This window comes from Erithacus rubecula (assembly GCF_903797595.1).
Source record: "Erithacus rubecula genome assembly, chromosome: 1".
In the NCBI taxonomy this organism is placed as follows: domain Eukaryota; kingdom Metazoa; phylum Chordata; class Aves; order Passeriformes; family Muscicapidae; genus Erithacus; species Erithacus rubecula.
In genome coordinates, this window is record NC_136658.1 from 9086393 (window position 1) to 9112700 (window position 26308).

Below are 26308 nucleotides of genomic sequence, written 5' to 3' on the forward strand. Positions count from 1 at the left end.
AGTGGCAGGTACTTCCCATTATTGTACAAAAAAAAGTTCCACACTGGATAGCATCATGCACATAATGCCAGTGCATCACATCCAGTTGGACCACATTCCTTTTCTCAAAGATTTGTAATCACTACCAGCTCTACATTTTAACATTTAACTATGCATTTCCTTATTGTGTCACCTCCAACTTGAAATTTCAAGGTTTAGTTAAATTGATTGCAGTGTTACATAATAACTTTTGGAAGACAAAGACGCATTTTAAATTTTATCCATCATCTAAATTATTTCGGCTAAAAAAAAGATTAAATGTGTAAAAATTAGTATAAACCTTTCAAAAATAAAAATACCAACAGCCCTCCTGATTCTTTTTTTGTCTCTTCTGGCATATTCCCTTATAAATCTTCTTCCAAGTTTCCACTAATCTCTTGTCATCACCTCTGAGTTGTCTCTGCTGACAGTTTTAAATCACAAGATCCAGAACTGCGCATGTGAAAAAGTTAAATCCCTCCCATCTGCAGAAAACTGGCACAAACTATCCATTCCATTGAAGCTTCAGCTTCACTCTGATCTCTTGAAAAGTTGATATAATAGCTTGTCATTCCCAGAAATGCTCTTCTAAGCCACATCACTGATCTCTCATATTGATCCATGTTACATATGATTTGACTACTGATTTATTTATTGCAATACATTTTCTTCCTTAACTCCATTACAAACTTCCTAAAGTCTTTTTGTATATTGATAAATGTGTAACTTCCGTCTCGTCAGATCTGAGAGCTCAAATCAAACCTTTCTTGCTTATTTTAGTGTAAAATTTTCCATTTAACATTATCTTTACCAAGAACATTTCCATCCAGACTAAATTCACACAGATCTACCATTAGTTTTTGCTTTTTCCTGCCACTGCTCTCTAAAGGAAGGGGTATTATCACAGTCTGCAGAATGTGCTCTTTCAAAGTAAAATGCATAACTCTGATGATTTTCAAAGCCTACATTAAAATGCAATAAAACAAGTAGAATTGTGCCCCAAAATTGAACATGTGATTTTCTTCCTAAGAAAACAAAGCAAGATGCATTTGCTGAGCAACATGAACTAGATCTTCACTCTTCTGCTGTTAAAACAAATGTAACTTCCTTGACCATCACATATATAATTTTCCTTTAAAGTTCTCCCCTGGAAGTGTTTCCAGACAAACTGGCATCAGACACTATTTTCATTAATCTTACTGGTATTCAAGCTAGCTAGATGCTTCCTCACAGAAAAAGTGTGAAATAGAACAGCACCAAATGTTAATGTTTGTGGCACAGCACCATGCACACAGATTTGCTACCCTATGGATCAAAGAAACAAGAAATTCTGTCACTTTGAGACAGGATATCATATATTAGGACAGCCAAACACAGTGGGAGTTACAAAACAGCACTCTCTATTTCTCTCACCCTTTTATTCTCCCTGTGGATGACAACACCTTTATTTGCTTGGATTCTATAAATCCTTTCAAAGGCACATTAATTTCATCAGGGTGCAGATACTCCAGCTCCCACATGTGTTCCTGAACACATGAGCCTAGCAGATATTTCACTCATCTCAATTCTTCTATATTCAAAATGCAAATGTTTCAAATGAATTTTACACACATCCCATGGTAATTCTCAGAGTACTAGTTTTTAGTACTATAGTATCTTAAGCAATTTATAACTTTGGAGAAGCAAAAAAACCAATTTAACAACCACATCCATTATTTTTTTACATTATATATGCACATATATAGAGAGACACAAAAATTCATTGCTGGATAAGCAAGACTGTTTTCCAGAAAAGCCAAGAGAAAAACAACTAACTTGCTTTAAAGTATTAATACATTACAAGTCTGGAAAAATATTGATGCAGCAGATGGAAGCTGATTGAGAAATGAAGGTCCATGTTGTTTCAGAGCAGGGTGGTTTATACAAAAAAATAAACCTTGCATTCAGTCAGGATCTGCATATGGTGCATTCCCCAATCTACAGGGGTAATACCCCAATTTTTATCACAAATAAGAATAGAATAAGCAAAATGCTGACAGTATCAACAGTTACTCTGGACATAATTGCTCTTTTCTTGCACTTGAATAAATTTATTGATTTCACAACCGATTTTAATAGAAATGGATTACTAAACAGAAGCACTTTCTCTTTGCCGTGCATGGTGGTGAAAAACTAACAATTTGAGAAGCTTTCCACACCTTTCCAGAGAAGGCCAAACTTCAGACAAGTTAAGACTTTGATGTATGTTTCAAACACAAGTGCAGTGCTTCCCACCACACCACCTCAGATTGTAGGAGGCACTAGAAAGATCAACAGAACTTTCTATGCTGAAGGACTTAAGGGGACTCTGTAATTTATATTTGCTTACAGGACTGAACATTTGTGTCCCTGTCACCTTTACCAAAACAGTCAAATGTTGATTTACTGCCTGCATTCTATTTCTCAAACAAAACCAAAAAATAGCCATCTAATTAACATTAAAAATGCTTGAAATGTGAACAAATTTATTAAAAAGCTGCAAATAGAATCTGCTGTCATGTGAGATGACCCCTCAAAGACAAAGCCCAGCAAAAAGTAAGCTCTCAAAGCCTGCTGTCCTCCCCATAGCAGAGTGCAAGCCCCAGCACAATCCCAGGCACTCAGCAGCTGTAACTCATCTGTGTACTTTCTAGTGTGCTTTCATTCCTTCTTTTAAAACTTACATTATGTTCTACCTACTCCACAGAAGTTTAAGACCAGCACTGCACAACTGTTGAAACTCTTTTTAATAGTAAAATGAAAATAATTTGAGAGAATGTTACATCCAACAGAAAAGCAGATACAAGTTGAAATGCATTTTAGGTAGGATGCTGTTTTTCACCAAAACTCAAGACTGGATTTTTATCAAAGTGAATCATCACCAATTCTTACCCTATATAATAAAGGAAATGAAGAAAGGCTCACACCCAGAGTCACATCATGACCTGCATTTAACACAAGATGGTCTCACACAGCACTCTCTCCCCCCACTGTGCAAATGTGCTGCTCAGCAGCTCTGCAGCTCCCAGGCCATTCCCCACATCAGTATCAACCTTTTGCTTTGAAGCTTGTTCAGTTGGTGAGTTATTCTCACTCAAAAAGCTCAGAGTGATTTTTCTAACTTTGATAAAAATGACTCACTTCCTTAAGAGATTTGTGCATGTGAGATGAGACCTTATTAGTAGGCATAAGAGGTATGTAAAGCCTCTCCCAGAGCCCACTCCATTAGTACTAATCAATATTAATTTAAAATTGCATAAAGGCAGCTTTTCAACTAGAAATTATTTCATCCTTTCTCCCCCTGCCCTGCTCCCCAACAAAAAGCCCTGCAGCTTTCATTATATTTGAGATACCAGGACACTGGGTCTCTTCAAAAAGTAATTTACAGGTTATCTTCATATCCAGAATGGCTTATCAAGAAGAAATTATATTACCTAGAACAGCTTGGAGAACCTTGCCTTTCACTTCTTACCTTGAAAGCATGTGAATAGATCTAAGCATGAGGAATAAACTGCTTTTAAGAATCAACACATTAGGACTAGAAAAATGTAATTGCTCTAATGGTCAAGTGGGAACAAGTGATATGGCTGAGGGTGAGTTTCAACCACCTTCCCTCCCTGATTGCCTCAAGGAACTTCAGCTGCTGCTGCACCTACAAGATCAATGCTGCTAATTGTGAGGAAAATTATTCAGGACAGCACAGAGCCTCCTATTAATGATGCCTGCCAGTAGAAAGTCAGTTTATCAGCTATGCTAAAGGTCAACATCAATATCAAATGCAGCAACTTCAAATGATTGTATCACTGGCTTTTTAGAGAAAATCACTATGGTGGTGCAATAAACCTCAGAATTGGCTGCACTTTAAAACCATTTTGGTTCCCTGCTCATCAGGTGCTCTGCTTATGTTTGTAGGTTAATATTACTTCATTTGACAGTAGCAAGAAAAAAAAAAAAACAAACATCCTCCATCTTTAAGTTCTGTCAGTATTCTTTAATGGCACTAGACAAAAGAATTGATGTAGGGACAAATATCAGCTCATAATACAGGAAATGGTTTGCTGGAATACTTCTGTTACTTCTAGTCAGAAAAACCTCAAAAAGCAAAGAGCAAATAAGTGTTGGGTTTAAAAAAAACCCAAACCCAAACAACTGGCTACATTCACAGAAGTTAACCACAAAGACAGCACCTCAGGAAGTAAATAAGCCAAAAACACTTAGAAGCTGGGAAGATTCAAAGTGCTTGTCCCCGTTTTTTTATTTTCCAAAATGCATTGTTTATCTACAATGAGACAAAAAAAAAGGGTCTTTTATGGTGTGACTCAAGCCAAACACCAATGATTTTGAAAGAAAAAAATCGTATCTAGTAATGGTTGAGAACTTCCATTAAGTTGAAATAATAACAATAATTTACAAAACACAAAATCTATAGTAATAATCTAGAAAATAACTTACATACAATATATACAGGAAAGTGCATAAGACCAGCATTAACAAATTTCAAGACCAAAGCCATTTAATATGCTGGATAGCTTGAATAACCTTCTTTTTCAATTATACACTCTTAAATAGCTTACACAGCTTTACAAAATATACTCTGATTTCCAGAGCAATAGCTTTACCCTTCCTTATTTAAAAACTGCTTCTTAAATGACTCTCCATTTTTATATTCAACAGAACTCCTTGTTACAAACAGCATTTTTATCTTTGCCTAAGTAAAACAGGGCACATAAATCACAACAGCTCATTTAATAATTACAATTATATACTTGCATGTGCACAGACATATATTAAAACAAGTAAAAAAACAAAACAATGTATTTTGAAGAGCACCAAAGTTACCTCATGCTCTTTAGCCAAAATCTGGTAAAAAATATCTTAGAATCTGCTTCAGCCCTTTGCAGCAAAGATGCATGTGAAATAAAATTCTAGGAGGGCTGTCTCAGCACAGACCCTGCAGCTGATACAGTAAAAAGGCAAGGGAAGGAATCAGAGGTAAACAGGAACATTTCTTAACATGTTTCTTTCAGCCTACAAATTCCAATAAGATCAAAAATCCTCCAGAAAAACCCCATAGAGAGGGCTACCCACCAATGCCCACCTCCTGCTCTTCCCAAATAATAAAGGCACAACTCAGCACACAGGGACAGAACAACCATGAAAGCAGCTCTCCCCACATCTTCCTACTTTTTAGTGGAGAACTTTCTTCCTCCTGCTTAGGCTTTGATTTCTAATTCCTTATTTAAACCTTGATCATGCTCACCTGGCCTCTAGTTAAAAATCTAACAGAGTTGTTTAGAAGCAAAACAGGGGTATTGAATTAAAGAATTAAAGATTTTTTTCTGCCTCACAAATAATCCCAGAGAAGATTAAAATAACCTGTTTCAGCCTTTGAAAATAAACTATATACTGGCTCAAGTACTGGGATCTAGTCCTAAGCATATGAAAATGAAGTATCAGAAGTACAAAAACTGCACAAGGTGCCATCTCAGCCTACATTTTGACTGCCATACTCTGTGTCCATAGACTGTACCTTACTGACTGCCAGCTACTGTGAAACTGCTACCAAAGCACAGACACACCACAGGAGAGTAAGATCCAATTACATTTATACAATAAACTAAATTTATAAGCAGAATGGAAGGAGGAAAAGCATTTTGGACAACTAGATAGAATAATTTCTGGATCAGCAATTCACTTTCTTTCCTTCTGTGTGTCTAAGTGCAATGTCTTCATTAGTAAATCCTCTGTGTAAGGTTAATCCCTTTCAGCTACTTAAGGCTTAGAACAGCTCACATCTCCCATTCCTGCCAGTAAGTTCCACACATGATACAGCAAAAGACTAAATGAGATGCCTATTTTATTCAAACTGCACCTAAGGAATTTTACCACAAATTTGGATCCATCTCCTTAAAAATCACAGTAACTAAGCAGCATGAATATTATGATAAAACAGTTCATTCCATGTTTTGGAGGAGATTTTGATAACTGGAGAAAAGTTTTTTGTTTTTTTTTTCTTCCCACTCCTCTGTCCCCCCCTCCTGTTCACCCAGACACCAGTTATTGAAACAAAAGGTGCACACTTTGAAATATATGTTAAATTTGACCAAATGTGTAGCCCAAACTTGACTGATTCAAGATATTTATTCTAACTTCTTGACCATAATCCTGCTATGGATGCATATGAGGCAGTTTCTCTCATTCCTTTACAACTGCATATCTCTACATTTTATAGACATAAACCAAACAAGTACCATGTAAACTAATGTTCAGGTTTTTTTCATATAAAGAGACATATGACAAGCTATAAATGTTTTACAAATAGTTCTTTTCAAAATCTTTTTAATATACAAAAAAGGAGATTTGTATTCTACTTTCAAAAAGGAACATAAGCAAATCCGCACTAGAAAAATACTGTAATCTTCCCTTGGTATTAGAAAATTGTTCCCTCACTAGCTCAGAAATGTATATAAACATATGCAGTTTGACAATATTCCATTGCGAAGTTGCTTCTTTTCCTAGAAACACAAGACAACAAGCAGAACTTAGTGCATACCCATTGTTTTTCTGGAAGGTTTTCCCCAATTCTCTTAATACATAAATCTACTTTGCAATCCTTTTCTCATCTAAATCTAAAGATTTTGGGAAATCATCCTCTAAGAATGCAAAGACAACATTTAGCACACTGACACCTGAAACACTGCCTTGGATAATGGCACACAGAATATTGGTCAAAATGTGGATGCAGGTTCCTTCACTGCCTCCCAACACCTCCCATCCTACACTTGGGGTTAAAAAGGAGGCACTGAGTAGAAGCTGTGTATTTGATCCTTCACTCCTCCAGATCATCTGGCAGCTAAGAGAATGAGGTGCAGGACTCTATAACTGCAAAGGTTCCAGCCCAGAAGATATCTGAGCAAGAGCAGGAGAACAACAAAACCTCTTCAGCCAAGAGCAGTATGATGCAAATTGCTTTTCTGTTGGAGGAAAAATCACAGAATTGTTTGGGTTGAAAGATCTTTTTAGATCATTGAGTATAATAATAATCCAAACACTGTCAACCATTACACCATATCCCTAAATGCCAAATCTACACAGAATAGATTCACAGAAGAGTTTGATTTGAAGGAACCTTAAACACCCTGTTCCAACCCTCTTGTCATGGACAGTTTTCCACTAGCCCAGGTTGCTCAGAGCCCCATCCAGCCAGGCCTTGAACACTTTCAGGGATGGGGCACCCACAGTTTCTCTGGACAACCTGTGCTAGTGCTTCACTAATAATAAAAAAGAGGATGAATTGCAATTCCTACAGAATATATTCTACATTAATTTATCTTTCTCTCTACGTGCCGATCTTTCATAAAGTTGAAGACCATCATTGAAGACTATCTACCATGAACAAATGATCAGGTAGGCAATTTTAACATCTCTGAGCATCTGGATTCCTACCAGACGTGAGAAAATATGGTCGAGTCTCCTACTGAGTTACTTTTACACCAAAAGAGTTGTTTTGTTTTTTTTTTTTTCTTTTTACTTTATCTAAAAGAACAGCTACAGCACTTAAAACATTTCTGACAAATCTGTCAGCTAGGGATTATTAAGTGAGGCAGGAGCAGATTTCCTTCACAGACCCAACAATGACACTTACCCTGACCTACAGGGAACACCTTCCTAAGCAATAAGAAATAGTCCAGTCTCAGTGACAACTCATTCCTAAGAGAACACCAATTATGCCAAGTTTGCACAAACAGATGTACAGCAATTTTGTAATATGGACTGCTTTACACCAGGGACAAAGCTAAAACCATTTATCTCAATTAACTTAGGATCTAAGGATTAATTTAAGCTGTTGCCTTAAAGGTGAAAGGCCACTACTTGATCCAACTATCCACTCATACCTCTTATTTACAATAAATATAAATATAAATATCACTCCTTAATTTTTAAAATTCTATCTTTCAGATTCTGTTTTTTACCCTCAAAATTATTTGCCTTCTATGTCTTGTAAAAAATAAAAAGGCTAGTGGCATTTTTTCAGTGGCTGAGTTTCAGCAGTCCTATTGTTGTTGAAAAGATGGCCAATTGCCCTAAAATAACAAAACCTAATCAATAGGAGACGTGACGATAATTGAAATTCCTCCAATTAGGAGATCACTTCTAGCTTACAAATAACACTAATAAGGGACATCAGATTTCCACTCACCCAAGTGCTGCTTGAATTGAAAAGCATTTTGAGACACACACAAACACAATAGAATGAAACACTAAATGAAGGAACATAGATTAGTGAAAGAAAGAATTAATTCCTCAGAAGAACGTTCCCAAAGACAAGAGCTGTAATATAAAGGTTCGTAAATCCACCCAAATTTATGAACCTGGCATTCCTGCTGTTTCAACTTACTAATGTGTCATTCAACAGTCAGGCAAACCCTGTGCATGAACATCACACAGTTCTGTCAGTTTAGAGCCCACAGCATTCCTCATGGTTTTGAACAAGATCTAGTAATAAAGACTGCAAAAGGAGAGAGTCTGGCACATGCTGTGTGACACAGGCACCACAGATCCCTCCACTGCAGAAGTGGACAATTGCCTCACCTATGGAATCCTCACACCACACAAGAGCTGGTGCAGTTTATCACCCATCAATCTCTGCACAAAGCAAATGAATGTGACAAGGAAGGGCTAGAGGAGTGCTGGCCTATGAAATCCAAGGTGTGGCATCAATATAAGGCCCTCATAAAACAACTTATTAGAATTTTCAGTATTTTATAATTGGGGACCAGCAATACATGGAGTACACAGAGTTAGGACACTATGTAGTTACCTAGATCTCTATTTTCAGAGGCCTCTCAATGAACAGAGTGCAAGCAGAGCAAAGATTTAACTGCTTTTATTTGTTGCTTTAAATGCTGGTTTTGAGATACAACAGTGATCCTTCTTTTAGCACTTTGTGTTTTAATATTATTAGGGAACAGGCTATAATCATGTGCCTAGACACAAGTCCAGTTTTGCTACAACTGTCAAGACTTGCACCCTCTCATTTTCAGTATAAATCCAGCTAAATATTCAGTGAATTTTAATTTTATATTGTCCAAGTAACTAGTTTATCAAAGGTCCAAAAGAGTCTTCACCTTTATTATGTAATAGCTCTCAGAACTGCAGTTAAGATTTACAATACACGAACTCCATTTTATTCACTGTAAGTTTTTAAAAAATCCAAGGTCTGTTACTTGCATGCATGAAAATCTCCCAGTATTCTTTGCAGGGATTTTGAAATCTAATTCCTGTCTGAAGAGATTTTATTTTTTTGTCTCTGTTTTCACTTGGATGTCTAAATATTCAATTGTATCTTACACTGTAAAATTTGTGTTGAAGATAAATAAATAAATAAATAAATAAATAAATAAATTAAGTCTTTCCTTGAAAGGAGAAGCTTTGTGTACCTAGTTCTGCGTAGGCTGAGATGAAACTTAACTTTTCAGAAGGTTGTTTTATATTAATCCTTCCTACTGTGTAGTTTGGGGGTATTCTCCAGTTTCCACAGCAAGGCTAATTTGACTGCTCCCACCACTTGGAAGATTACAAATGAACATAAATATAGATTGTAAGGTATACTGTGAATCTCTGCTTATACAAACAAAAGATAAAACTCTCTAGCAAAACATTCAGTAACTATACTGCTCACTATTTACAACTTTAATTAATAAATTTTTATATAATAAATATATATAACATTTTCATATGATAACTTTATTGCTATATAATAAAGGAATCTCACTAAATCTGAATATTCTGAATTGTCATCTTTCTCACCTCCAAAGTGTCTCACTAGTGTGGGCAAGAAGTGCCAGGTGTCAGGCAAAGCAAGTTTTAGCAATATTTCTCTAGAATTCCGAGTATTTGGTTTATCATAGAGACAGCCATGGCACCAGACAGACAGAGCTATTGTCATTATCCACCTCATTTTATCAAGGGAAGGATTCTGAAGCACAGATATTAATTCTGCCCCATGAGCAGGAAGGGGACCAAGAGCCAGTGACATCTACATTACATTACATTATACATTACATTAGGTATATATTTCATGAACACTCAAACACTTTAGTGGACTGATGTATCTTATTTTTGCCATATTTACTGGCAGTGAGTGAAGCTTCTAAAAACCCTTACAAAGCAAAAGCTCTTCCATTACTGGAAAAGTAAAACAAAACCAGCCAGACTTACTTTTAAAGAAGATGTTACTGAAATGACAGCAGTATTTTTGCTGATTTGGATGTATTTGGAAAGGAGCAAAAGAAGGTCTGTAAGACTATTTATTGTTTTATTATGTTTGTTTTACTTTGTTGGTTTTTGAAACTGCTACTATAATTTTTATCCTCTCCCTCCCACCATGGATATGTCCTTTTTTCACTAAAAACTCACAGTGTAAGCATTTTGAAAAGTGCTTACAAAACCCTCTACAAAATCTCTTTCTTGAAAACTTGAAAAAAACTCTAGTCATTTGAACTCACAATTTATCTACTTGTCCCAACAGTCAGATGCTATTAACAAATATTTTAACAATGACATTCATAATTTTCCTCAAAATGAGCAAAGTAAATACCCTCCAAACAATTTTAAGATCTGTTAACAATAGGTGCATTTGCCATTTAAAGCAAAAATAAATGCAAGTGAAAGGAATAAGCAATATCTATTTATAGCTCTCCAAGACAGCTGCACCAAGAAAATAACACACAATAGAATAATTTTCTGATTTATTTATTTGGCTTATAATATTCAGTTAGGCTTTATTTATATCATATGCACATGCAACCAATTCATACCGATTTATTAAAAAAAGCTTATATATAGGAAAGTAAACTGAGATCCAAAAAGTCTTCTGACACAGCACAGAATATTAAAGAATCTATTTTCTCTCCAGGTACCCAGGGAGCAATTTCTTCACCGAAAGGGCTGATAAACTAGAATGGGCTGCTGAAAGAAGAGGTGGAGTAACTGTTCCTAAAAGTGTAGAAGAAATGACTGGAGATGGCACTGAGTTGCTGTGGTTTAGCAGACAAGGTGATAATCAGTTAAATGCTGGACTTTTTGACCTTGGAGCTCTTTCCCAAAGTTAATGATGCTGTTCCCTTTAAATGTCTGATAATTCCTGTATTCAGGAGAATTAAAACTTATGACTACAATAATATAATTATTCACAAGAGTTACAACTCCTCATCCAAAGAGTGACAGAATTTATTCCATTCTCATCTCTGTTTTGGGAATCCCAAGCTGTCTAGCAAGAAGACACCAGGACACAAATGCTAATAGACATGAAAGGAATTTGTTATCAAATAATATCCCAACTTTCTAATTTGCAAATTTATTACAAATTTGTTTTAAAATAAGTTTTTGGCTGCTCTAATAGTAAACATTTTAGTCCTGAGGACAGATGAAGTTAAAGGTGTAAGTAAACAGCCAGCCTCAATTTGAAGATGAAATAAATATAGCTTTCATGGTGCTACAGACTTATTCCTCAAGCTGCTGATGCACTGCTTACTGCTTGATCTGCTGTACATCATTGTCTTGGTTTCCCACTGGTTTTCTAATGGAGCACAGGTATCTGTTAACTTCCTGATTACAGATTTATATTTAGTTCTAAAGTCATTATCTTAAGCTTTGTGCAATCCTAAAAAAACCAAAAACAAAACCAAACCGAACCAACAAACTAAACTTCCTTCTCAGCATTAACCTCCCACATTGCCAACCACAACACAACAAAAACTGTGGCCCCACTTCTGCTGATGACAAAATTCCCAGCATCTTCCTCTGAGTCAGGGTTTCATTTACAATGCACTTAAAAAAAGTTACATTTGTTTGTCAGTAAAATTGGGAACAAATGTGAATTAAAAACAAAACGAACTTTCACCAAGAAATATTCCATCCATCTTACCTAGTAAATTAAGGGAATTCTCTCACAAGGTATTTTGTATAGTAGGTATTTAGTACTTACTGCATTATCATAGAAACACAGAATATTCTGAGTTGAAAGGGACCCACAAGGATCAAAGTCCATCATATTTTACTTTCCTATATGTAATACCAATTTATAAAAAAGCTTATATATAAGAAAGTAAACTATGCACAGGACAGCCCCAAGAACCCCACCATGTACTTGAGAGTGTTGTCCAATCACTTCTTGAGCTCTGTCAGGCTGGTGCTGTGACCACTGCCCTGGTGAGTCTGTTCCAGTATCTACCCTCTGGGGGAAGAACCTTTCCCTGATACCCAACCTAAACCTCCCCTGACACAGCTTCAGGCCATTCCCTTGGGTCCTGTCACTGGTCACAGAGATCAATATCTGCCCCCTTCACTTCCCCTCATGAGGATGTTGAACACTCCAGTGAGGTCTCCCCTCAGTGTCCTCTTCTCTTATACACATATATCATGTATAGATTACACAGACATAACAGAAATCAAGTCCTCAAATAAAAACAATTATTTCAAGAGTTGTATCAGCGCAATTTCCTCGAATGCTGTTACCAATCAGTTTATGCCTATCCAGTATCTCTTACTTTTTATTGTTATTTTTTCCTTAAGACTTTGTAGAATATTAAAAAAGTCATTGATACTTATTATTAAGTTTTATAAGTTTATTATTCTCTATGTCCCAATTTTTCATAAATTGAGAAAATAAACATAGTATCTGTAGTTCTCACTGGACTGAAAGAGACAATTCTGCATGACAGAGGAGAAACTTGTACATTTCAAAACTAAATGGAAGACTTAAGACACAGTTTAATTTTCAGATAAGTACCTCTTTCCAACTTCACACAAAATTTGGCTTGCACACTTCAATTTTGTAAGTTAATTTTAATTTATTTTAATTTCCTCAAGGCACTAGTTAAGCATGGCAGAAAATTATGCCTCCACAGAACTTTATCTATGCAGAGAATTCACCAAGAAATCCTGACAGAGTACAAAGTTTCTTATAATAGTACTTCCCTCATTAACACTGCCTTGCTGTCCTTTAATTCTTCATATTCAAGAAACATGGTTAGAAAGCGGCAGCCAAAGGAGAATGAACAGAAGAAAAATGAAGCTGGAAAATAAAATAAAGCAATTGACAATCAAATAATATAGAACAAACTCTTCAACTATGAAATATAAGGAGGCAAGTGACATGAATAAACCACAGAAGATGGAACAGATGAAGAGCAGAGGGAATGAAAAAATCTGTAAAACAAGAGCACACTTTTCTCCCTAGCTGGAATAAATCTATTAGTTTTAACTCCACTTTCTAGGGGGGTTTTTTGTAGCGAGCTAAGGCACTTGAAGGAAATATTCTAGGAAATAAACTTAGAAGGAGAAGAGAAAGAAAGCGTAAGAAATGGTCATTGATTTGTCTCATAGGAAAGGAAAAGTGTATGCAAACTTGCTTTCTTTACTTGCTTTTTCCACTTCAATATCACAGCTATAAACTTCTCCTTATTTAAACAGATGCTGGCTACTTAATCTGAATGAAGTTTATTCTACAAAGGCATTGGGCTCTGGGGAACAGCTGAGATCTCTGGAGAATGGTCCTTCCTCCAGCATGTTGAGTTGCATGAACAAGGAAATGAAACAGGGAAGACATCCAGCTAAATGCCACCATTTACAAGAGGTTTCCTCTAATTTCAGAGAAACCCACAGCTACCACTTCCTTGCTGACTCCTTCCCTGGCATGCTTAGATTCCCAGAGGCACTTTCCTTAGGCTTGGGGGGAAGGACAAGGAAGGAGAGGCATTGCTCAGTGCTTCACCGCACAACGCCTGCTCCCCACAACCCCTGTCCCAAACCAGCAGTGCTGAATCTCCCTCCATCTCTTTTCTCCTCTGCAACTCAGTGTGGCAGGCTGTCAGGTAACAGCAAGGAAAATTAATACTAGTAGGCATATTTAATGGTCTGTGATTCTTCCATTCTCATCCTCCTGGACCTCAAAAGTTGCTTTGTTTTGGATGTCAGACTAACAGATGCAGCAGAAACAGTTGAAGTCATTTCTCATCTATAAACAACTGCACAACTCTCCCACCATCAGCTGTGTTACTGGAGATGAAATCTCACTATTCCTTCTGCCATGGAGTTCCTAAGTGATACTGGGCACATCCTTTACATTAACATATTAATAGCTAATCCAGATTCATTAACCAATATCCACGTGCAAGGACAAAACCTGTCAGCTTCCCCACACAGGTCTCAGCAGGAAGGAGGAATCAGCAGGAAGAAAGACAACAGTGCTTTGGGGGGTAGCACTGAAGAATAACTGAGACAACATCTGCTGTGATTTATGGAGGGAAAATTCTTGGTCTCAGCACTTGCAATTTTCATGGAAGTAAGTGAAAAGTCAGCGGTACTTTGGATGGTATTTAAACCACTCCTAGAGGCTGTGTGGATCAGGAAGGAAAATAAAAAACCCACCACACACAAAAGAACCACACACTCTCCCATCCCCATTAGCAGCCTGTAAGATAGAGTCACTTCCCTGTAATTTAACTTACAACTCTTCCATCTTTATTTTTCCCTGGGGGCAAATTCAGCCCTGACCTAAACAGACAAATTCCATTAAATTACACTGGGACTCAATCCAGTACTGCCAGGTCACCCAATAGCCTTGAATATATGGGTGAAACCTATTTTGTACCTATGGGAATAACAAATCGTTACAAGTTGCTGCACTATTTTTCCAAGTACATCATCATTGAATTTCTCTATCATCTGCATGTCACTAAATTGAGTCAACTCAACATTCTGAATTGGTAATGAGACCCTTGGCCACTCACTCCTTACTCCTGGTAAGGAATGACACAGGGGCCTGTTCTGTCCACAGGCAGACAGCTGTTTCTACAGCCCAAATCACAGACCTCTGCAGCCACATGTTCAGTTTCCTCATCCACAGGACTCACACACAACCTCTTCAGCAATCTTTCTTGAGAGATATAATTATTGCTTTAAGACTGCTCTCCAGGCTAAGTTTCATCAAGCACTTGAAGTAAGAATATATTGTCTATACATTCATCCTGCAATCAATTTCAAGTGAAATCTGACATAATTCTCATGATTTTGATACTCTGTTAATATAGACAATATTGCCAAATACTTTAAACCCGTTACATCATCATATACAACCATTTCTAATGGACAAAGTTTAAAAGTAGCCAATGACATTGAGATAAGACCACTTTTAGATCACTGTAGGAGGTGATGGTCAAGTGATTCTTGCCACAGCACATAATTATTTGAAAAAGCATGATTTAAAAAGTGAGTAAAGGGTTTCACAAACTAGAACAAGAGTACCACAATTATTAACAATCCTTTCTGATTTTAACACACTTAATTCAACATTGCTACTTGAATGCTTCAAGAACACTGAAGATTCTGCTGTTCGAAATAGTTTGTAAACAACTTCAACATCTTGCATTAAAACTGACAAGAGCACTATGAAGACTTTTTGCACGCTTTTCCAGCTCTAGGAAAAACCAGAAGGTATCAATCACCCAGGTTGAACAGCAGCTGACTGAAGCCATTCATTGAGTTGTGCATTGCTACCACAGTGGCCCCATGAATGTCTCAGTCTCCCCCTCCTTTTATTGTTCCTCTGAGTGGACTCTTAACAGCACGATTTTCTTCCTTTTTTTTCTTGCCTTCTAAATGGTTTTGAGAGATCAGCTGGAAAGAAACACCATTAGTAAAAACAAAAGTTTTCAAAGAAAAAGTGGGAACAAAGTGGACATATTGGAGACAAGTTGTGATTCATGGCCTGCACTGTGCTTTGCCCCTCTCTTTACCTCAATACACTTTTCAGTTTTACTGTTGGATAAGAGCAGGGCAGACCATTGCACTTCTCCTAGCAACCAAAAATCACTTAGGGGGAAAAAAAGGCATGTTGTCTGCTGAAAGGGGAAACAGAGATATCTGGAGTCATACAAAGACAGACATATGTTCTTTTGCATCTCATTCTAAATTGAGCAGTTGTCAAAAAACAGTCAGTAAATAATAATAATAAGGAGTTCTGGTTTACACTGATTCACATTTAATTAAATATGTTTGCCTACTTGTCACATTTCATTTTCCTTTAATTCAGTGTTGTAATGGTTCCTGCTACTGTTTACACTTTTGTTTTAAGGGACATAAATTTGATCCCTTACAGTTTCTAAAGTTATTTTCTATACTTATATCTATACACACTTCTAATGATCTCTCCACACAGTTGTTTTGTGTTTTTTAATCTAGATCTACATACAGAGAAAACTATTCTTAGGGATTTAAACACAGCACTAGATGACAATTTTATCATAGGATCCTCCTGTTCTAAACGCTGAGATTTTACCCCATAGATAGGATTTACATGTTACTGAATGCATTGTCTGATCTCATTTGGTAAAGACCACACTGCACAGTTGAAAAAGATGAAACAAGTTCAAGCAGAAGAAAGAAAAACAAGACAACAAAGATAGAATTTTGTAATTCATTCATTCAAAACATCTAAATAGCCAAGTCACAACGAGTAGTTTAAAAATCAAAGCATTATAATCTAAAATCTAGTCTGGTGCCAGAACAGATGCATAGATCAATAATAAAATGCAACCTGCAGTATTTCTGAAAGTTATTTTTTTTCCACTGAAAGTCCTTTGTTTAATAGCAGTTGCCTTGACATAAACCAACCATTTTAGTCAGTCCACTGAATTCTTCTTACACACCATAAAAACATATATACAAAAAGTCTCAGCCAATTTATCACAGCACTTCTGCAGTGCATCAGGTTAAAGCCAAAACAGACCTTGGTTCACTGCATCAAACTACAAATCAGCATTTTTTTAAAACTACTCCAAACAAAACTGGACTAAAACAATTTAACAGAAAAGCTTATTCACTTCATGGATAAGTGATATAAAAGTGACATAACAATGATAAAAACCTAAACATACAGAGTATGAAACAATCCTGAAGTGTTCAGGGACCAGCACTCTCCTGATAAACACGACAGAGGTGCTTTGCTTCTCTGTTCAGCCCCTACACTATCTAACCCAGTTCCTCTGCCAGGTATATCTCCCCATCAAGCCATGGACCTGGAATCAGGCTACTATTCCACTCTTTCTCCCAAATTACAGCACAGTTTCTCTCTCCAGAAAACTGTCAGAGAGGTGCAGTGCTACTGTACAGGCAACAACAATGAGCATCTCCAGGTCTCAAAGGTGACATAATCCCAAAGAGATCAAGTTCTCCAGGGAAAGGCAACCCATGTGAAGAAAACATTCTTTTCCAACTATCTTGGTCCAACAGCTTTGGTATGCCATTTGAATTTTTAGTAATACTGAAAGAAATTATCCTGTCTCTTCAGGATAAAAACAAACTGTTGAAACTGGTCATTCCATTTGTCATCTGGGCTACAGAACATACAGACCTTGAAGACTGCTTGAGAAGCCACGATTATAGGGCTTCTCCAGCATTGAATAGTTTTCACAACTGGTTTTTAAATCTTGACATTTTCACAGTAGTAAAAAAAGTACCTCTGGTACCCTGACATGAACTGTCCCTCCATTCACTATGAATGAGGAACAAGTCGACTGATGTTAGTTACCTGGCATTTTGGTTTTAAAAGGTTAATTTTTTTCCACTCAGTTTCTTTTGTAATCAATGGCATTTGATTAACATGAGCGAACCCCAGCTCGCTGTGTTTTACAACTTGCTGCTGGCCGTTAATTCCTCACTTATTTGTCCAATCTGCATTTATGACAGGCACATCACAGAGATGCTCTTCTTTCCTTGGCACACTGCACTAAAGCTATAGAAGCAATTACTAAATACAAATGAAAAGACCATATGCTGCAACAGACAGGGTGGCACAACCATCTAGGTAGTCTCTAATGAGTGAGACCATACTTAGCTGCTGGCATTCTCACTCATCCTACCAGTTCATTTCCATATATCAGACCAAATAAACTGTTCTCTGAACTAATCTGAGGAAAAGGGATGAGAGAAAGTAAAAGCAGGATATAAAGTAGCACAATGGCAGGTCCTTCACTGTCATCAGACTCAAGAATTCTGCTGGAACTGAAGTGGTACAATGAAGACCCACTGACAAGGGTAATTCTGCAAGCAAATGCCACATATCATTTAGAATGCTCAAAACCAAGCTTGGAATAATATCTTGTGCACCAAACAATTGAAAATTATGAGGAATAAATCCAAAGATGTTTTGTGTTCTTCCAGTCATCACTTGGGAAGGTAAAACTGAAGGAGTATCCCCACAATCACAACAAATGATAGCACTGAAAGTCTGCAACAGCACCTGCATGCACACAATCTCGATGGGTTACAAAATACACACTGGAATCACTAGATAAGGGTGACCTTCAGTTATCAGCAAGCCAGAGACAAGACGGTTCCTGGTAGAAACAGCAATGCAAACAAGCAACAAAGAGTAATGTTTGCCAACCTATCTAGTGCATTAGCAGAAAGTTCTCTCACAACCCAATTAAACAGAGGCATTAACTCAGGGATCTGCAGACAATAACTATTATTTAGTTTGTTTGCAGGAAAAAAAAACCCTCAGGAAAAAAAAATCTAAAATTCCTAAGGGAGAGGGGTAAAGAGTTTAAAACTCAATGCACATACACAGAATATTTTTGCCAGAACAATGTTTAGATTAATATCCTCACTTTACATTTGTCCAGGACCCAGAGATGAATTTTACTAAGCCTTGGCCATCAGAGCACAGCAGCTCAATATAAGTATCAGCAGGTTATTACACAGGGACAACTGGTTAGTTTGTCCATTGTTGCTTGCGTATTTATTGATGAAGGCTATTATTTTAATAAAATTAAGAGAATATCTTGGATCTCTTCCATAGCAGCAATGCCAAGATGAGCTGCAGAGGTGGAATTAAAAAGCCATTTTTTACTTAATGAACTTTTGGCTTGAAAAAAGAATACATATCTTTTTATACAGACATAGCACAAGAATCAGCTTTTTTCTTACAGCAGGAAACTCTGCTCTAGTAAAGACAGCACTGCAGAAAGGAGTGAGCAGAACTGAGGCATCAATATGCACTTGTACTCTCTAGTATTTTTTTTAGTTGTTGTAATGTTGCATAATAATTATGCCAGACAAAACTGGCATCAACACCAGTCTTTTATAAAAAGTTCTCGTGCCTTCACTCGGGGGATTTCTCTCAGGCAACTCTGGCTCCTTTCCTCATAGGCAGCTCCACACAGTACTGACTCTTTTCTTCACTGGCCACCCAACCCTGTCTGTCCCTCACACAACATCTTCTTACCTTATCTGTCCCTTGCATGACAGCATGTCCCTTTCCCCTCACAGCACAGCCAGCAGACTCCATCCCAAACTGCAGCAAACTCCAGGTCTCAAGCTCCAAGTCCAACTGCAACTGGTGGCCAGCTAGCCCAATCTTTATAACACCCAACCTCACTGGGCAGGCAAGGCTGTCTCCACTCCTGGGCAATCAGTACAGCTGTGATCCACTGGGAAAGACTGCCTGCTGCACTATGCTTACAGCTTATCTTCCCACAGTGCTGCACAAAACAAGAAGCCAAATTCATCGTGTGGCAAGATTACAGTGACAGAAAGCCAAGATAACATCACTTGCTTTCTCAGTGTTCTGTGAACTCAACAGCAGAATTCACACAGGCTTCAGTGGTGCAGAATCAGGACGTAAATTAATGGGCCTTATTTAATTATCCACTACAACAACAAGAGTTAATAACCATGGGTGATTAGCAGTTATTTTATTAAGGAAAATGTCTGAGGTGAGGACAACACCAAACTCAATCTTATTTCTGAACTAATAACTGCAATTGTTCAAACTGTTGTCCACAATTCATAATAGAAGCCAGGTGTGAGAGTAAAGATGGTGAGACCAAAATATACATCTGCAAATCTTTACTTCCACTTCCATACAAATATTTTGTATTCAAAGATCTTAAAACTAAGTCCACACAGCTATCCTGCATAAAAGGTATCCTCAACATTGTCTCTGAAGTAGTGATTTGGGATCAGATCCTGTACCAATCCACCTACCAAAATGAATATTTTTGAACATACAAGATATGTTCTGTCAAGTACAACTGCAAGAAAACCCATGTAACAAAAAAAGAAAGGGTACTGTAAAAATTCAGCAGTTACACATATGAAATGTTTATTCTGTCAGAACCAAAAAAGCCAACACATTTTATTTATTTATTTATTTGGCAAGAGCAAACGCTTTCTTCTGCAAACACTTTCTTCTGCCTTCTTTTTGCGAAATAAAGAGATTTTTTTTTTTAGAAATGTAGAAAAGCACACCAGTAAGGGAGCCTCTTGGCAAGCAGCAGCATCAATATGATTGCTAAGTATCCTCCCCAAGGTTGGTGTGAGAGGTGTAAGCCAGATGGCAGCCACGGGAAGAGCAAGCTCTGTCATGCCAGCTGAGATAACAGATAAAACCTGACAGCAGCGTCCTCTTAGGTGGCTGAAACAGAATGCACAGAACCTGTTAGCAATCTATTTATCCCAGATCAATATTTGAATAGCAATTCAAGGGTAACAAATGGCTAAAAAGCCATTGCATACTCTTCAGTAATTTCCACTAAACGGTTCAGCAGCGGACAGAGCACGTCTCGAATTCAGGGCTATGAGCCCACATAGCATTGCTATGGAAAAGTGACCCCTGCAAATGGAGGTGATTGGAGAGACCAGCCAAAGCCTCCCTTCCCTCTCATCACACTTTTTGGCACATCTCCTTGATACTTTCTATACATCCTTAAAAATGTATTTTAATTCTTTTGTCTACTTTTAAGGTCGCATATCTTTAGCCTGCATTGCTAAAACTCAATTTCCCTGAGCAACATCAATCTCATCATTCTAGACAGTTCCTAATGGAAGGATTATTGTAGTCAGTGCAACTCACATAAAGGCTTAAAACCCCCTAATTTGAACTTTTCAGAAAGATTTGTGGAGTATCAGACCTTTTCCAGAGCTCCAAATTAGCAAAGACACAAACCAAAGTACCTGGATTATCATATTAACTTTCAAGCAAATCCATCTCTGGAAGTACAATGACAGGGCTCCCTCACTGCTTATCTCCTGCACTTAAAAACATATTTTTGCAATGGTAAAAGGAAGTAAATAAAACAAAATCTTAAGACTAATTCGGCAAAACCTGTCATCATAGGCATAGATTCATCCTTACTCAGCAAAGTTTTAAAGCCTATGATTAACTTGGAACAAGTATTTAAATTCTTATTAACTTCAGCAAGACTCTGGCTAAGAGATGGAAGCATTTAAATGCTCTGCAGAATTGGGTCCTATGGAAGAACAAGGTAAAAGAAACAAAACTGCAAACTCCAGAATTTTACTCTTAAGGCATTAAAATGCACACATTCCACAGAAGCAAAGGTTATCCATCAACAGCAAAACTCACATGAGAGATCAGGACCCTGTCAGCTCAAATATTCACTGGAAGAATATACTCCAGCTTTATATGTAAGCCATGTTCTCCAACAGGCAACAGGGATCTGCACAAGGCAAGATATGTAACTCATTGGCATGGAGAAATAAAATAAATTTTAAGAAAATGAAAAGGAAAATACATACAGAATGCTTCAGTCACTATACCATTTCAGATGCACACTTTTCATTTAAAAGTGCTTTTGAAATATATTAATATGGTGATAAAATGCTGATTTTACAGAATTAGTCTAATATATTTTTAGCACGTTCTCCTATTCAAGAGCATCACACTTGCACTTTTCAAGGGACTAAAAGTCAGCTCTGACATAAAAGGTCATTTTAATTGAAAGTACTTTAGAGTCCTACCAGGCCAGGGTCTGGCCCACCAATATCTGTGTTCACATCAGTTTTTACCTTTTCTTTTAATATTTGTTCTTTTAAACTTAATTATCAGAAGAAGAATAGCAAAACACAGAACAATGAAAGAACAATCAACTGAACACTATTAAAAATCCAGATGTAATCAGCTCTTTGAACTCCAGTAGCTAGTGGCTTGCTTAATGTGCAGACTGTCCAGTGGGGTGTTTTGTTGTTTGTTTGGGGGGAGTTCTGTGTGTGTTTTGGTATTTTGGATTTTTTGTGTTTGATTTTTTTCTTTGCTTGCTTTGTGTCAAGGACAACAACCAAGACTGATAGCTAAAGGAAAAAAAAAAAAAAGGATTTAAGTTATTCACTCATCCGAGTGCAAGAACATGGGCAGAATTACAGGAAAATCAAAAGCCAATAATAAAACCCCTAAAATCTACATATGTGTAGTAGCACATGCTTTCTGCCACTTTCATTGAGTTGTGTAATTTTCAGGTGTCCTGAAGCCATGGACAGCAAAAAGTAACTTTATAAGAAAAATATTATCATTTTCATCTCTGCCACTTTTCAATTACTAAACAAAACTAAATTCAGAGGGAAAAGGATGGTTAACATGCCTCAAATGCTACAGTGTCTATGTCTGGATCTCTTGCCAAGAGAAAAAACAAAAATACCCAGCCAAGCCTAACAGCAAAACCCCCTCAAACCCAGAAATGCACTAAGAGGTAACTTTCAAGCATAAAAAACAAACCAAGGACATATTAAACAAGAAGTCTGTTGGGTTTTGCCCTTTATTCCTAAACTAAAGCAGCACAAATGGTGCTGATGTTGATAGAGATCTTTTCAAAGCAACTAGTGGTACATGTCAGCCTAAGATGTGATCGTAATTACTATGCTTCTAAAGAGACAAAAGCACTGTGTGCCAAGCTTGCCTGCCAGTATTTCTTCAAAGCTACTTGTTAGTCATTTCGACAATAACAGCTTATAGCTACTTGGTCATGATGTGCTATCCACAAAGCTCTTTATTTATTTATTTATTTCAGAGAGTTGTTAACGCAGGCAAACTTGACATTCTCTGCAATACCTTCCCACAAAAGGGGAGTATCACATATACTCCGGGAGCTTCTTGGCCATTTGTTCTAATGGTCCGGCTCTAAATTACCTGCACCGCCCCACCCTCATAAGGCTCAACCAGAACAAACGTTTTACATGTGCTCCCCATGACAAAACTCGAATAAATTATGTCGTTCCAGCAAGCTGGTTAATTGCATTTGTTTCATATATCTCCAAACAGACTAGTACTTTAATTACATTCTATAACACCAAGCTCCTCTGATTCACTCTGTCACTTTCACTGAGCACTTTAATTGTATTCCTTCTAGCTACATACAATTTTAAACACTTGCTAATAATTGCATTTCTATAACCTGATGTTTGCAGTTTGTACACAAAGATGCCTCCAATATGGGTGGTCTTAAAGTTAAGGATCTTTTTTGTTACACCAAGAAAAACAGAGCAAAACATAAAACAAAATACCTTCAAAACTATGATTGTACTGACAGACGTAAGGGTTCTATTAAATCATTTTACAGTTAAAAGTTCTCCTGTTTGGTTTAGCACGTGTATATATTATGCATAAATTTTCTTGCTGACTGACCAAACCCAAGATTAAACTGCAGAGTGTATCATGGACCCAAGGTAGAACTGCACTTGAATCTGTCCCTCTTCTACTCTGCCTCCTGTCTTGCTAGGGGGTGGTGGAGAAACACCCAAAGCAGCGTGTGACTGCGAACAATAAACCCTGAGCCCTTGCCTCGGGACCGATACTGCAAATGCTGTGAGCAGCTTCTTGGCACAAAGTTTGCTCTGACACACAGGCAGAAACATCCAGGCTCCCAGGCACGGCATTCACCCCAAGCCTAAAGGGCTGCAAATGCCCGGTGCTAGCCGGGCTGGCGAGCACAGGGCCAGCACACGCTCTGTGCAGCTGGATGCTCTCCCCGCGCCCGAGCTGCTCCAGCGCAGCAGCACAGCGCCCACCCCGACTCTAGCCTTGCACTCAAGTTCTCGCCCTGCTAAACCGTACTTCCCCAGATGATAATTTACAGCTCCCCATCTAGCACTTAAACTCGAAACCACAAGAACCGTCGCAGAGCACACCCAAAGGGTGAGAAGGGGGCGGCGTTCAGAGGGAAACCCACCCTCTCCCCAGACGTCGCTAAGCTTCGCGCAAAGGCTCCCTGGGGGCAGCTCGGGATGGGGACGGCGCTGGCGGGGAGGCGCTGCCGCCCCACCTGCCCGGTTCGGCCCAGCCCGGCCCGGTTCGGTTCGGCTCGGCTCGGGGGGACGGGCGGGGCGGTCGGGCTGAGCCGCCAGCCCGCCTCCCTCCCTCCCTTCCCTCCCTTCCAGCGCCCAGCGAGGCGCTGAGGGACTCTGGAAAGCCGCCAGTCCGCCTCACCTGCAGCACAGGCTGGGCTAACCTATTTATTTCATCAGCTGGCGCTCCCGGTGGAAAGTTTAACAATAGAAGGCGGCAAAGTAATACCAGCTACAACAACGCTCATGCTTCTCCCCTTCCCGCTCCCCACCTCCAAATAAAAGATTTATCACGGTAGTTTTTTACTCTTTGCTCGCCACGTCAAGCTGACATTATTCCATTCATAAGCTGCTTTTCCATTAAGTTAGGAGACGGGAAGGGCTGCTTATTGGAAACATATATTCTCCCTTTTCCGATCCCTCCCTCCCTCGCTCTCCAAATACCATTTTTATACCAGGAACAAACTTAGAGCTCTGTAACGTTAAAGCTTATAATGCCATCCATGTGCTGTCCCAAATCAAATTCAGATGAAGGGGATTTCTGCACAGAAATGACATTTCTAAAATAAGCGAACTTACCATAGACTTGAAAAAATGCAAATCCGAAGAGCAGGAGTGGCGTCAGCAGACCCATTTTGACATATTAAAAACAATCCCGATCGCTTGCGAGACCAATTCCACAGAGATTAAAAAAAAGGGGGAGAAAAAAAAAAAAAGGAAATAAAAAAAGAGGAGAAAAAAAAAAAAAAAAGAAAAAGTATCCAAAGCCAGTAAGAGGTAGGTCCAAAAGTTTACAGTTTCCTAGCAGCTACTTAAAGTGGAAAGGGAAATCTTCAATTCAAAAGCTGAAGATGCAAAGGTCTTGAATGTGACACTTTTAGATCCATACAGATTAGAGAAGCAGCGAGTGAGCTCCGAAGGCTTCTGCTTTGCACACACGCTCCTTCCTAAATTCCCACCAATCCAGCCCAAGCAGGGGAATTATTCAAGTGTGTCTAAGACTCTCTTTAGGATCCATGGCAATCCAAAAGCAAGCTCTTTCTTCGGAAGACAAGGAGAGACTCTGAGAAAGGACCTGATTCCTAGAAAGTGCTCCACAAACTTCCCGGCACTTTGCAGGAAAACCATTGATTTGGTTCGGCTATTTTGCCTTCCTCTCGCCCTCCCCCTACCCCTTTCTCTCTCCCTTTCTCTCCCCAAATCAGTTCAAGCTGCAGAGTTTCTCACTTAACTTCCATAATAGGAACGCCCAGGCAATGTGCTACACGGGAGGGGACCGGCTTGCTTTCTCAGCATCCCCTCAGAAGAAAAATAACAATAATAATAATAAAAAAAAAAATCTATAAAGCCGTGTCCCCTAGACTCCCTCCTCAGTGGCAGCGGAGCGGGAACTGTTGGAGGGCAGGACCCCGGCGCGGTGCCGAGCGGTGGCGGCGGCGGGGGCTGCGCGCAGCTCGGGGCTCTCCCGCCGCCGCGGCTCTCCCGGGCGGCCCCGCACTCCGCGCTGCTCTCCTCGCTCCGCTCCTCTCTCCCCTCCTCTCCCGCCGCCTCCGCCTCCCACCGCCGCGGACACACCGGCTGGCGGGGAGAGGGAGGAGAATGAGCGCGGCTCCCGCGGCTGCCTGGGGAAGGGAGGCTGCGGGGTGTGGACTAAACCACTGCGCTCCACACCCACGCGTCCCTCTCTCTCTCTCTCTCTCTTTCTCTCTCTCCTCGCGGGGTAGGGAGATGGGGACGGCGATGCCAGCAGGCAGCCGCAGGGCTGGGAATCAGGAATCAGGATCGCTGCCTCCCCTCTACAGTTGGGTGTAGGTAGGATTTACATGATTGCTCCTCACCGCTTCCTCTTTAATGGGCAGGTAATTTTTCGGTAAGTGATTTCATAGAACTGTTCTCTAGTTGTTCATTTCCCCTCTCGCGCGCGCACGCAGGCGCTCGGGAGCGAGACCCTCGAAAGGATATTCCCCGGGGATCTCTCTGCTGGCCCGCTCTGTGGAAAAGGAAGGGAATGTGGCAAATGAAATAAAACACAAAACAAAAGATCGCACGTGTCCCACGGAGCCTCCGCCGACACCCAGGAGCCTCCAGCCTCCCTCGGGCCCCTTGGATGTGGCGCAGCTCCCGCCAG

The 26308-nt window shown here is 38.9% G+C and overlaps 1 protein-coding gene across 6 annotated transcripts in view; it reads right to left on the reverse strand.

Moving 5' to 3' along the window:
- ROBO2 (roundabout guidance receptor 2) overlaps positions 1 to 25784 on the reverse strand; it is a 432478-nt gene extending 406694 nt beyond the window's left edge. For 3 of the 6 annotated variants that reach the window (XM_079322619.1, XM_079322621.1, XM_079322618.1), the window contains exon 1: positions 24760 to 25784. In XM_079322619.1, the coding sequence (XP_079178745.1) occupies positions 24760 to 24814 (55 nt within the window). In that variant the 5' untranslated portion in view covers positions 24815 to 25784. Of the gene's footprint in view, positions 1 to 5124; positions 5227 to 24759 lie in introns of those variants that run through there. The other 3 variants (XM_079322622.1, XM_079322620.1, XM_079322617.1) reach the window with 1 other exon arrangement.
- Between the last annotated feature and the right edge of the window lie 524 nt (positions 25785 to 26308).